Source organism: Emys orbicularis, chromosome 2, assembly GCF_028017835.1.
Source record: "Emys orbicularis isolate rEmyOrb1 chromosome 2, rEmyOrb1.hap1, whole genome shotgun sequence".
NCBI lineage: Eukaryota > Metazoa > Chordata > Testudines > Emydidae > Emys > Emys orbicularis.
Genome location: NC_088684.1, coordinates 253,311,556 through 253,324,986, shown reverse-complemented (window position 1 = coordinate 253,324,986; position 13,431 = coordinate 253,311,556). Strand labels below are relative to the sequence as shown.

The 13,431-nt window shown below is 43.7% G+C and overlaps 1 protein-coding gene across 1 annotated transcript in view; it reads right to left on the bottom strand.

Moving 5' to 3' along the window:
- Positions 1-13,431, bottom strand: part of LOC135873576 (lanosterol 14-alpha demethylase) — a 32,871-nt gene that overhangs the window by 2,217 nt on the left and 17,223 nt on the right. Inside the window, exons 5-8 of the mRNA XM_065398193.1 lie at positions 11,258-11,432; positions 4,467-4,586; positions 2,881-3,076; positions 1,616-1,711 (exon numbers count right to left, since the gene is read on the bottom strand). Of these exons, the coding sequence (XP_065254265.1) occupies positions 1,616-1,711; positions 2,881-3,076; positions 4,467-4,586; positions 11,258-11,432 (587 nt within the window). The remainder of the gene's footprint in view (positions 1-1,615; positions 1,712-2,880; positions 3,077-4,466; positions 4,587-11,257; positions 11,433-13,431) is intronic.

The following is a 13,431-nucleotide window of genomic DNA, read 5'->3' as shown; positions in this document are numbered from 1 at the left end:
GACTGAAGACTAATCTGGAACGATGCATGTTAGGGTAAAAGATGCTGACATTACTACTGTGCTGGCTCCCTTCCAAAGATGAGACTGTGTCCCTGTGACCCTAGCCATGACCATGCATGCATGTCACGTGAGAAAATGTTGAGCTTATTTTCACACACAAAAAGGGAGCTGAAAAAGCCTCTTGTTGAAGGGGTCTCTTACCCACAAATGTTCTGTAGTATCTTTATGTGATATTTTTTGTTCATTTAAAGAAAATTTAAATAGGGAAAGACAAGATTAAGAAAATTTGTCAGTTGCATTAGAAGCAATATTGGTCACCCAATCAAGGATAGTAGCCTGAACCTTGAGAAATATCTGTAAAGGGCCACCAAGAGAAAAGTTTAAAGACAAAAAGGGTGGTTGGAGAGAAAAAGCGTTCTGGTTTCTCATGCATGCATACAAAAAGAAACGGAACAGTGTGTTACACAAGAGAAAAAGCTTCCTTTCCTTGGAGTTAAACAAGGTATTTTCAGAGTGAATGAGCCTGTGTTATAGCTCCATCTATTGTTGAACTAGACTGAACTGAAAATAGTATGAGGCAGTAAGGAAAGTATCACTTTTTTCCCCCCTTAAAATGTTATACATAGTAATATACCTGTGATCACCAGCTTGACTTGTTCATCCCCGATAGAGAGCTTCCAACAGAACTAGACCTCTTAATACCCGCACATGCAAAAAACTTAGCTGCAATAGGTCATTCAAGTGAGCATCCAAACACCACAAACAGTAAAAATAAAAAATAAAAAAAACGTTTAAAAATATATACACACACACCCTGTAGAGAGTGTTTTTTTTTAAATTGTTAGTGCCTAAGGGGACAGACAGAGGTAATCAGACTGCTTAATATCAGACACATATAGGGCCTCATTTTCAGATAGGCTGAGCACTGACTTCAGCTAATGTGCATTGCAGAAGGATATGTGAGGTATATCGGGTAAGAAAGGCAGGGTACTAACAGGTTAGAAAAACTGCAAATCAAACTAAGACCAAGAGGCGAGAGATGAAAAGTTCACACTAGATAGAAATGTGTTTTCTCCAAAGTACAAAGGAACAAGTGTCAACGTAGGAGACAGAAGGCCCTTCAGGAGGAAGCAAGATTAGTTTACCAACAGAAATACCACAGTACAATAAATAAAGTTAAATATACTAATTTCATGTTCACAAGTGCCAAAAGTAGACAAGTTCCAAGGCAGGGGAAATCCTGATATTTATGTCCTTAACAGAAAAGTGTATAACAGACCCAAGGCACCAGTGATTTAGCGAGGTACACAATGCCACAACAACAAGTTCTCTGATAAACAGATGATGGCTGCTGACTCCCAAACTCTTCTTCATTTTCCCTGGTCTGACAGGAATAAGCTCAAACCATCACATTCCAGTCCTCCTATGCCCCTGTGCTAATTAGTGTGCAGCTCACTGCACTAATCTCATTGTTGGTGACACATTTGCTAAGTTAAAAACCTAGTTTGGACTTGCATCCTTTCTGACTGTGTCATTCCCTATCTGCTACAGGGTTACAATTAATTTACATTACAGCCACACCACTGATCTGGATAGAATCAACAAATATGCTCACCTGGGGAGTTCTGGCCATTCTCATCATGGTCATTATAGGAGGTCTAAGCCTTAAAGTTTCTTTTAGACAGCGGTCCAGCATGTTCAGCTCCTTCAGCTGCAAATATAGTAAACTTTATCAGTTGCCTTCTGATTTAGGAATATTTAACATTCATAAATCAGTATTTTTCCATTTGAAAATCCATGTGATAAGCTGCTCATATTTTAAATACATAATTCCAAAGACCGTATATACTCATTCATAAGTCAAATTTTTTTAGTAAAGAAGGGAAGCACCAGAGAAGGGGGTCGGCTTATGAACGGGTATAGAGAGGGAGAGGTGGGACACAGCCCCTCCCCCCAACAGAGGGAGCAAGGAGAGGCAGCACAGCCAGCAGAGCGAGAAGGGAAGAGGTGGGGCCAGAGTCTCTCTGCTTCTGGCCACGCCGCTCTCCCCCCAGCCTCCAAAGCAGCTGCAGCTCCAGGGCTGGCAGGCTGCAGCCGTCCCACTCGGCCCCACCCCCCAGAGCAGGCTGTGGCCACGCTGCCCGGGCGCTGGAGCATGCTGTGGCCACGGCGCCAGGCCTGCCGGAGCAGCTCCAGCCAGGCCAGAGACATCCCAGATAAGGTGGGAAGGGATGGGATGGGATGGGGAGAGTGTGGGGGTCCCGGGCTAGGGGTGGGGTCCCGGGCTAGGGGTGGTCACAGGGGTTACTCCCCCGACTCCCAGCTTCTCCCCCCCGAAAAAAAGTTGCTGTCCCAGCCCATCAGGGTAAGCCGCTGGCACGCCGGGACACTTTGTTTACTTAGTTTTACCTCCGTGCCTGCGGACACTCGAGGTAAACAAACCATCTCGACCCACCAGCGGCTTATCCTGATGGCCTGGGAGCCAAAAAGTTTGATGACCCCTGAATTATAGGGTCAGCTTATGAATGGGTCATAAAAATTTTCCACATTTTTACTTATCCATCTTGGTGGGGTCAGCTTATAAACGAACCAGCTTATGATCGAGTATATACGGTATATACTTCACTAGCTACCCTGTTTGTTTCTGCTTCTTCATTTGATTTAATTAAAAAAAGATTCCACTATCCAGGAGGTGATGTTAGAATACAAGTTACCACCAAAACCTGCTTTCATTCACCAAGTTCAAGAATATGAGCATCTAGCATATGTGTGACATAGATGCTGTAATTGTAACAAAGTATTTGATTAAGAGTTTAAACACTTTCATAAATTAACTTTCAGGCTATCTTTAAATTTTTGAAAATGATATAACAAACAAACCTGGTCATAATTTAGGGGCCTCAAGTCTTCTCCACAAACTGCTTTCTGTTCTGCATAGCATTGTTCTTGTATTGATTTGTCTCTAGCTAAAAAGAAGCCAAGCCAGGCACTGGTGGTAGAAGACGTATGCTGGCCTGCTAACAACAATCCAATAAGCATTCCAGCAATCTCATCATCTGTCAGCGAACGGCCATCCCTAGATTAAGGAAATAAATACATTCTAGCTTTACTTGATTAGGTATCCAGATATAGTGCCATACATCATGTTAAGTGTTTGATTGTAGTTACTTTTAGCTTCAGTTTTTTTCCTTCTTCCAGTTGGGGAACTGCAGAAGCATGGGAAAGAAGAGAGATTGCAATGCAAGGAGCTAGAGAGAAAGTCATCACATGGCTGCCATGAGGGAGAAAAGCAACAGCTATCTGACAGCTGCCTCCAACATTTGGCTAAAAATCTACAATAAATTACCTCCTAACCTTTTGATCTACACTTAAACACAGCTAGTAATGAACCTGGCAAGACCACACCTGAAGTCTGCCATTTGTACATGGAATTTTACTGAATCAACAATGCACAGACAGTTCTTTTTCTTTCTACTGAGAACAGAGGTGTGAGAAAGGGTCTGCCAATATATATTTCATGGTAAGAGAAACTGCTGAAAGATTTCAAAAGAGGCTTGAGGGCAACAGAGAATCTGGAGGCATCCAGCAGCGGTACAGTTGAGAAATGAGGCATGCAACAGAGGTACAGTCTAACTCCTGCAGTACATAATGGAAATTAAATTAAAAAACCAACCACCTTGGTTAGTCTACAGAAATTGAGCTCAAGAGGGCTTTTGAAATATGGGACTTGAAGATAAGAAGCCTGGGAAGCTTTCCAGAGATGACTAGAAGACAACTTTACTGGTTTGGGGGGAGACACCAACTGTGGCATATCCTCTCTGGAAGAGACTCCTGATAAAATCTGCATTATGGAAACATTGAGATGACCTCATCTAGTGAGGTTAGAATTCCTTGCCCTAAGGATTGATAAGTAGGTTGGGTAAGTGAGATGGAAAACGAGGCTGTTAGGCTGACTAAGGAGGAAGGGAAGGGAAGGGTTTTGCTTCCTACCCATGTAACATCTTTCTTCTTTATAATTAAGATAAGGAAGCTTAGCTCCCTGAACTTTGCACAGTATTCAGGTGGGGTATGTTATGCAAACCATTCATTTTATTTTAGTCTGATTTTTCTTTCCAATTTTAAAATCAATCTTGTTTTTAAGAAATCTACTGTTTGGGTGCTTCACACAGTCTGCACCTAAACAAAGTGAAATCCTTCAGCCTCTAGAGGGAGGTGGCAAAAAGGCCTAAATTTCACCCATTATCCTCATCAACATGGCATGGAAAGAAGTGTTCTCTCCAAAAGCCTATACAAAGCTGCATACAAGGGGAGAAAGCCAAATAACCCAAGGAGGAGATGTGAGGAGGGTGACAAGAGTCATGCGGCAATGACTTGGGAAATGTTGGTAAATGAAGCATACCCTGTTAATGTACTAAGCACTTCCCCCTTACACTTCTAAATGGCAAACCTTCAACACTTTCACTTACTTATACGTAACATCCAGCAATGTTTGGACCATGTCATCCTCCCTTTCCCCAGATTGACGGCGTTTCCGGATTACTTTATAGAAAATGTTCTTTATTTCTCTGTGTGCTCTGTCTCTACGTCTGTAATTCAAAGCATTTTTATTAGGGTCTGTATATAAAATAAACACACAAAATGCTGTAAATACTTATCAAATGTGCAGAATTTTTCTTTGCAAATAATCAGTGAAAATCCAAAAGATTGTTTAGATAAAATGCCTAAAATACTTATTCACAAAGTTTTCACTAGTCTTTAAAAGGAATATTTCAGTGACATGTCAGTCATTTACTACCCAAATATTATTAACTGGGTCGTAGTCATTTCAGATACCATTTTGAGGAGCAGAACAGGCACAGAGCAGATTAGGTATTTGATCTGATAGGTGTAATTGCATCAAGGATTTTGGGGAATATGGAGTGGATAATGTGCATCACAGTACAATGCGCGCACCAGAAACACAAAGGAACATAAGACTGGGAAAACTGGTTCAGGTTCCATTGAGCTGATGAGATGGGCCAGAGAGATAGCTGCTTTGTGTTACAACATGCCCCAACCCACCCTGCAATTAAGCACAAATCATAACAGTGTTGTTGCCTAAACTGGCCTATACCATAACTCTGTTCATTTATACTAAGTATCCTGTAACACCTTGCATTTGTCATAAGCAGATAGGAAACGTGTCAAAATCGAGATACATTCATGCTATGGCTTAGTGCAAGCTAGGGTAGTACCTTCATGGACCAGTATCTGGAATGCTAGTATCCAAAACAAGGATGAGGAAGGAACAGAACAAGAAGTTTGGGAACTGGGACAAACTAATGGGTTGGATTTTAGTGACATGTAAAGAGATATGTAACTTGTAAAATCATCATATAAATACTACCCAGCTGAAATGTGTAACTCTGTGAGCAAATCTTCTGCATAAGATGAATGTAACATCACTGCACGAGACAGCTTCCCAGAGAATGGTATCAACCTTTTCCCTGTACGACATTATTGTTGGCTTAGAGCAATAAACCTGACTGACATTAGTTATTTGGTCTCTTGAACATATGTCATAACTAACCAAAGTGTGGTCAAGGAGCTGACTATATACAATTTCAACAAAAGCATGCACTAAGTCCAGGTTGCTGCCTTCCAAATCTCCTGAATGGAGAGGTTTGCCAGCAAGGCCACAGAGATAGACTGTGCCCTGGTGGAATGTGCTTTCACATTGTTGTGTGGCTACAGATCAGCTAACTGATAACATGTCCAGATACACTATGCGATCCAGTTTGATATTCTCTGTGAAGATATGGCCTGCCCTTTAAGACCCTCTGCACAGGCCAGGAGCAGTCTGGGCAATTTTTGGAAGGATTTAGTGCTGTCCAGGTAGAACAAAATGGCTCTGCGCACTCAAAGGGGATGTAGTTCCTGTTCGAGCTGCTGGCATGAAATTTGAGAAAGAATACAGGTAGGTTGATAGTTTCATTAGCGTTGAATTCAATCAACATCTTAGGCAGGAATCTAGGATGCAGACTCATGGATATTTTGTCCAATTGAATAATGTATACGGTGGTCCTACCATCAGGGGCTGGAGCTCTGACTCTCCAGGCAGAGATAATAGCGAAGAGGAAGGTCACATTCATTGACAAATAAGGTAAGAAGCATGTGGTCGGAGGCTCAAGGGCGGTGTCACAACTCAGTGGCCCCCTCCCTCAGGGGGTCCCCTGGGGAGGCCGATCAGCATTGTATGTTGCTAACCTGTTGCAAGCATTGCAAGGCATTTTGGGACAGGTTAAAGGTATGAGTGTGGAGTGGAAGATTCCTTTGCAGGTTGCGAGAGGCCGAAGGGGGAGAGGAGAACGGGTTAACGCAATACCTCAGCTCAAATCGGAAGATAGGACGCCGATAGGAAGTCCAAGGTCACTGTGCTCGAATAGACTCTACGCAGCCAAGAAGCCTGTTATCTAGATCTCACCCACCCCAGCCAACCGTGAGAAAGGAGAACTAAGCTGAGCAGGACTGCAGAGAGTGCAAAAACAAGTGGGACGGTGAAGGCCAGCGAGGGGGAAAAACAAAGTCTCACGTCCCTGAAGCTGGTGTGTTTTGGGAATGCTGAGGAAGCCACAGAAAGCCGGTTTGGACTGGTACAAAGAGCACGAGGAACAGAGGTCCCTGAACGAAATGCCCCCGAAAGAACCCAGGACTTAAAACCCTCCTGAGAGCTGAAGCAAGTTAGAGATCAACAGCGGACCCTGGACAGCTTGTGCACAAGACAGAACTCTCATCCACCCTTCCCCCCCCCTTCTTCTGACGTTACACCCAGGCTTGGCCAGCCTCGGATCGTGCGTGTGAGAGTATGAAAGTGGGTTATGGCTGGGGCACTAATGCTTTCTTTCTTTCCCTGAGTGACGTGGGAGCGTTCCCCGCACTCACCGCTGTTATTTTATTAATAAAGCTTTAAAACTTAGACCCTTGGTGTGCTCCTTCATCTACACCCCTAACGATCCTGTGGCCTCAGGCCTGATCACCTGATGCCTCAGGCAGATTGGTAACAGAAATCTGTCACAGCGGGGGGAGGGGTTCCATGAGTTATGTGAAGTTCAGGTTGAGATCCCACATTGGAGCCAGATCCCTGACCAGTGGGTAGAGCCTTGCAATGCGCTTCAAAACCTCTTCAGTGGGGTAAAACCAAAAATTAGTCAATGAGCAGGTGGATCACAGAGATGACCAGAAAGTGCACCAATATAAAGTTTGGTGAGACACTGGAATGCTTGAGATGCAGCAGGTAATCCAGAATATACTGGATGCTAGCAAGGACATGGGACATCTGATATTACATCACCCAATGTGAGAATCTTATCCATTTGGAGAGAAGTGGACATAGTGGAGGTCTTTCTGCTATTAATATGAATACTCTGAACATCCTGAGAACTGGCTAGCTCTATTGACATCAGCCAGCAAGCATCCACGCTGTCAGGTGAAGGGATGCTCATGTCTTGGTGCAAGGTTGAGCCACTGTTATGAGCAAGGTTGGGGATCATAGGCAGAGAGATAGAAGGCACTACAAAGAGGTTGTAAAGCTCCCTGAACCACATCTGCCTTAGCCAATATAATCCTCATAACCCCAGTATGGCCTTCTCCCACTTGATCTTTTGCAGAACTGTAGGTAGCAGAGGGATGCGGGCAGGGGGGAAATGCATAGAAGAGACCCCTCTGTCCAAGGAAGGAGAATCATATCTGACAGGACTACATCCTTCCCAAGAGCAAAAATGTCATTGTTCTGTGCTCTTGCAAAAAAAGGTCTATGTGGGGGACCCCAGAGCCTAAAGAGGTCCCAAATGACCCCTTGTAGAAAGACTGTCTGCCTTCACATTGTCTAATCTGGGGAGATGGTCTGCAATACACCATGGTATTGCTTTATCAGCAAAGTCCCAAAAGGTGAATGGCTTCCTGGCTTAGAGCAAGGGACCTGCCCTCGGCACTTACCACCACCTATTTAAGTAGAACACAACTGCCATATTGTCCCTCATTACCAGGACTAATTGACCATGAATCACAGGAAGGAAGGCAGGGCAGGCATTGTACATGGCCCTGAGCTCTAGGCCGTTGATATGTGAGGCCCTACACAGTTAGATTGTCCATAAGGGTTCCCCATCCAGATCTGAAGGCATCAGTGACCATAGTTCTCAAGGGTGAACCGGGAGTACATGGGACTTCCCTGTGCATGTTGCAAGGGTCTGTCCACCAATCCAGAGACTGAAGAACCGTCAGGAAAAGATGCACCACCTTGTCTAGACAGTGACATCTTGGGCAGTAGACTGAGGAGAGCCGGGCCCGAAGATGCCTGAACTGGAATTTTGCAAATGAGGTTACAAAAGGTACACACTGCCATAAGACCTTGCAGCAGGAAGCAAGACCTCACCCACTCTAAAGGCTGGGACTGTAGGTGGAAGCAAAGAGTGCATATGGCATGAAATCTGTTGAGTGGTAGGGAGGCTGTTGCCGTGAACGCATCAAGAATGGCCGCAATGAACTCTATCTGCCCGTGGGTATTAACATGGACTTTCTCATTCACCAGCAGGCCCAAACATTGGAACATCTGCAGGATGCACAAGACATGGGTCTGGACTTCTGACGGCGAGTGTCCCCTCACCAGCTAGTTATCCAACTATGAGAACATCTGAATGCCAGATCTTCTCAGGTGAGCGGTTACCACTGCAGTGTGCCTGGTAAATACATGGAGTGCTGCAGACAGTCAACAGGCAAGGACCAGTATTGGCAGTATTTCCTGTTGAACATAAACCTTAGGAAATGCCTATGTGCCAGGGGTATCACAATATGGAAACAGACATCTTTGGGATTGACAGCAGCATACCAGTCCTTCTGCTCCAGCATGGGAATGATGGAGGAGAGGAAAACCATCTTGAATCTGAGCTTCTTTATATAGGTATTGAGAGCCCTGAGGTCTAGTATCAGGCAAAGCCCCCCAGTCTCCTTGATGACGAAATACCTTGAATAGAACTTCCTTGCTCATGATGAAGAGGAACCTCCTCTACAGCACTCAAAGTGAGAAAGCATTATAAATCCTGGTGAAGCAAACTCTTGTTGGAGGGATCCCTGAAGAGGGACAGGAAAGACAAACAAATAGAATGATCTAGCCTGCCCAGACTACCTCCAGAATCCAACAATCTGACATGATATTGGATCACATGTGCTGAAAGTGGGTCAAATGGTCACCAAAAAGGTGGGAAGGCAAAGACCACAAGAAGAATGGTATGCGGTCCTCAGGCACCAAATCAAATGTACTGCCTGCTTGGTGTCAATATAAGGGGAGTGACTGGGAGGAAAAACCACTAGCAGGTTTTCATCTCAAGGACCTCTGCCTGTGGGCTGGAGGCTCAGGTGGTCTGTATGAGACAAATGGCTGGTATTGGAAAGGTTGAGGCTTAAAATCCCTATTCTTGCAGGCCCAGTGTATGTAACAAGAGAACTGACGGTTGTTCCGCAATCTTTGAGAGATCTCATTGCCTTATCAGTTTTCTCATGGAAGAGGGATTGGCCCTCAAAAAGCAAGTTCTAAATTGTTGTTTGCAACTGTCTAGGTATGCCCCCAAAAGCCAGCCATGAAGAACTGCCATTGCCATTGCTCTGGAGAAAGAATCAGCAGCAGCCAAAACTGTCTGCAGTGCTGTTCTGCCCACTAAACAGTCCTCCACCAGGATGGTGCAAAAGTTCTGCCTGTAATCTTGTGGAACCTTTCCAATAAATGGTTGTAATGCACACTAGATACATGATCATATTTCTCCAAGACCACTATCTGCATCTGGAATCTTGATGAGAAGTGAGCTTTATGACCCAGGAGATAGAGGTGTTTAGCCTCTTTATCCTTAGGGGTCACCTTCTGACAACTCCGATGAGTCCTCTCCATGGCTGTGATTATATGACCAGGATCATGGAACTGCATGGGATCAGAACAATTTGTGTATAGTAGCTGGGACTTGATACCATCTATCAGCTCGCTTGGATGTCAGTACCAGCCACAGGTCTTTTGTGAGCTCCAGGCGGCCTTTGTTGATTGGGCTCACTATGCGCCCTACTGACAAGGAGTGATGGATGTCGAGGACCTTGTGCAGCGTGTCCTAAATCTCCTTGGTGGTTATCTCCAGGGTTGCTGCTACCCTCCCAAAAAGGTCCTAGAACAGTCTGTAATCCTCAGGGATAGAGGCTGAAAGATCCTGTCTGGCAACAACACTGTGGCCAGTATCACCCATTCCTCTCAGATGGCCTGCTATACCAGGGAGACTGGTTGCACCAAGAAGATCAGTCCTTAATAGTACTGAGGACCCAAAAGGGGACATATGCCCCATATGCCATGCTCATACGGTACCAGAGCCCAAAGAGGTTGTTATCAATCATCTCAGTACTAGGCTAGATCAGTACTGTGCTCGGCCGAAGGCCACAAGTAAGTAGACCTGGATCCTCTAGACAAAGCTGATGCTGCCAAGCCTTGAGACCTGGCTTGGGATGGCTGCTAGCTTTCCTGCAAGTCAGAGGATAAGAGTGAACAGCAGACATCTGGAAGAGCAGGAGCTCATCCCATACCTGTAAGGGTGACACGACCCAAAGGATGAATCATCAAAGCTGCCAGGGCCTATACAATTATACTACGCAAAAAAACAAAATATGTTAATTATTTGTGGTAGCCATTTTAATTCTAAAGTTTTAATACAAATGAATTTAAGACAAGATGCAAACAAACCCATGTGCTTGTGCAGAACTTGAAGGATCAGACCCAATATAATAAATATCTTACATAAAAGTTATTTGCTTTGTAGAAAATGAACAAAGCTTCAAAAAGTGCTTTGAACTAGATCAGTATATACTTAATTACATACACTAAATTTAGGCAGCTCAATTATACTGAATTAACATGTTCAGAAACTCCCAAACCCTCATTCTTAATGCGTTGACTCAAATTTAGGTACTCAATAGTTGTGGGGATAACATTTAGTTATGCTGTAATTGTTATGCTTTTAGGCATGCTATAGGTCTTATGCTTTTAGATGTCAGTTAAAAGCAACTGCCTTCCTAATTTCTAGTTGAGGTTACACCATGAAAACAGTATTTTGATAAACTCCCCTACAGGAAATATCCTTGCATTCCATTTTTATTTAAAATTCATATTTACTTAAAACATACTCTAAGAAAGAGCTGAAACAGGCACAGAAGTTTCTTAAGTATATACTGTTTAACATGTTATTTTTGGTACCTGAAGCTAGGTAAAGGAAGCCAACCTGGCAGAAGCCAAGCTGCATGAGTAAATCCCCCATCCAGATCAGCATACAGTTGTGCCACCTTCTCATTGAGTAGGTTTCTGATCTCCTTCCCATGTAAACAATGACTTGCTGTCAAAATAATGAGCTCTGAAAGTGCTTCAAACAAATCTGAATAAAGAGAGGAAAAGGAAAGTCAGTCAGCACGCATTTTGGGGAGATGGTGTCAAGATTTACAGGCCACTACTTTCACTTCTGCCAAAAAATTAACTGAATACACACGGAGAATTTTAAATAATTTTTTCTAGGTGTTTCTGAAAGTGTTCTTCCACAAATGGATCCCTGTTTTGGGTCAGTGGGGAGGGGATACTTCCAGAAAGGATTACTTGGAAAGGCTGGTTGGGAGAGAAGATAGAAAGCATTGTAGAGAACTAAAGGGGATTCACTAACTGAGGCAGCTGGAAGCCCCGTCTGTGCAAGCAAGCTGTGCCCAAACTGGCACTTGATGTTATTTACCCCTACAAAATCCAGAAGTAATTGCCATGACGGTTGAACTCGTACCCCAGCATCACACAGCTGATTTGAAGCACTTCTGTGGGAACACAAGGTGCATTTCAACCAATTGAAGGGAAATATTTTTAAGTATTTCCAAGATAAATTTTTCCAGTGGAGATGAGGGCTATGTTGTGCTAGGATCCCTGCTCACAGCTCTGAAAGAAGGGTGCATCACTTGTAGAAGAAGACTGATGAGATCTGGTTTCAGAGAGAAAAACAATACCAAGAAGCTAGTCCTGGAACAATAATCCTCAGACCTCAAGGTTGGACTCAAAGCCTACTCTGCACAGTGTCCTATCTACAGGAGTCAGGAAGGAGTAAACTATTTGAGGCTGTCCGAGCTGTTCTATTACAATGGGAGAAAATTGTATGGCTGTCATGTTATGTGACAAAACATGCTGGGAAAAGAGGAAGGAGTCTGGGGTCTTTAAAATACAGACTCCTCACTTACTAGTGAGCTGTAGGGAAGACAGCACTGAGGAAGGGAGTGGCAGCTGGTTCACGGAGAATGACCCCAAGAGACCAAATTTATGGGCAGTTCAGGTTAAGGAGCTAGAGAGGCTCTTATTATTTTGCATTTTGGGGGATTGGTCTGCATGTTAGTCATTGTTGTGTCTAGCTTGATGAAAAACCTCTTTATCTGTTCTTTAATCCACCACTTTTGTGGTAGATTGGACCATACTGACAATCCATCATGGCCTGTAGTACAGAGGAAGAGAGACTTCCTGGGGTCTTAGATGACAATAACAAATTCAACAAAGGATACAAAAACAAGGCATTGTTAACTTCATCAGTGATGTGAGTGTTTTTGCTGAGCTACTCCAATATACAAGCAAGGAAAGATGGAAAAATTTGGCTATGTTTGAGGAAAGCTCTTTTATTTGGAAAGGATCCAAAAAAAGTGTCAACAGTTATCAGGAAAAGAAGTTGCTTCTGTACAATCCTACATCTTTCACAGATAAACTTAGGGCGTATGTAAACAGACATTCCCTGAAAAGAGTAACGTCACATTTAGGGGGGTTGGACAAAGACTGCTCATGCTGTCAGAAAAGAAGTGAGCAGCAATAAAAAATATTCTGCTGATAAATCTGACAGTTTTATAGACTGCTCTAGAAACACAAGTAATTCAATCATAACCATCTTCTATTCTGTGGGTCCAACTGTGCAATTCTTACTCATGCACATGCTACTCCTGGGGGAATTCTGCACCAAAAAATTAAAAATTATGCATATATTAGTTGTCAAAATAACATAATCACACCAGTTTCAATTATTTTGGTAATTTATTTAGAAATACCTATCAGCAAGTATGTCTGTAACAATACAGACAACAAAAGAAATTCCTCCAGGAGTGGAGAGTTAAAGAAACCCTTACGACAATCCAGTTCCTGTTTCTCTGTTATGCTTTTGTTGGGCGCCTCAGTCTGGATGTGTCACATGTGCCAGCTGGGCATATTTTGGGGAAAACTCTGCCCTTCTGGTCTTTTAGTAGATTCTTGTTTGTTCTCCCTGCCCCCATAGGGTTACCATATAGAAGTTCCCAAACAGAGGACACTGCTGGGGAAGGGGAGCTGGGGGAGGTATCTAGGGGTGCTGGAGGGAGTCGCAGGACCTG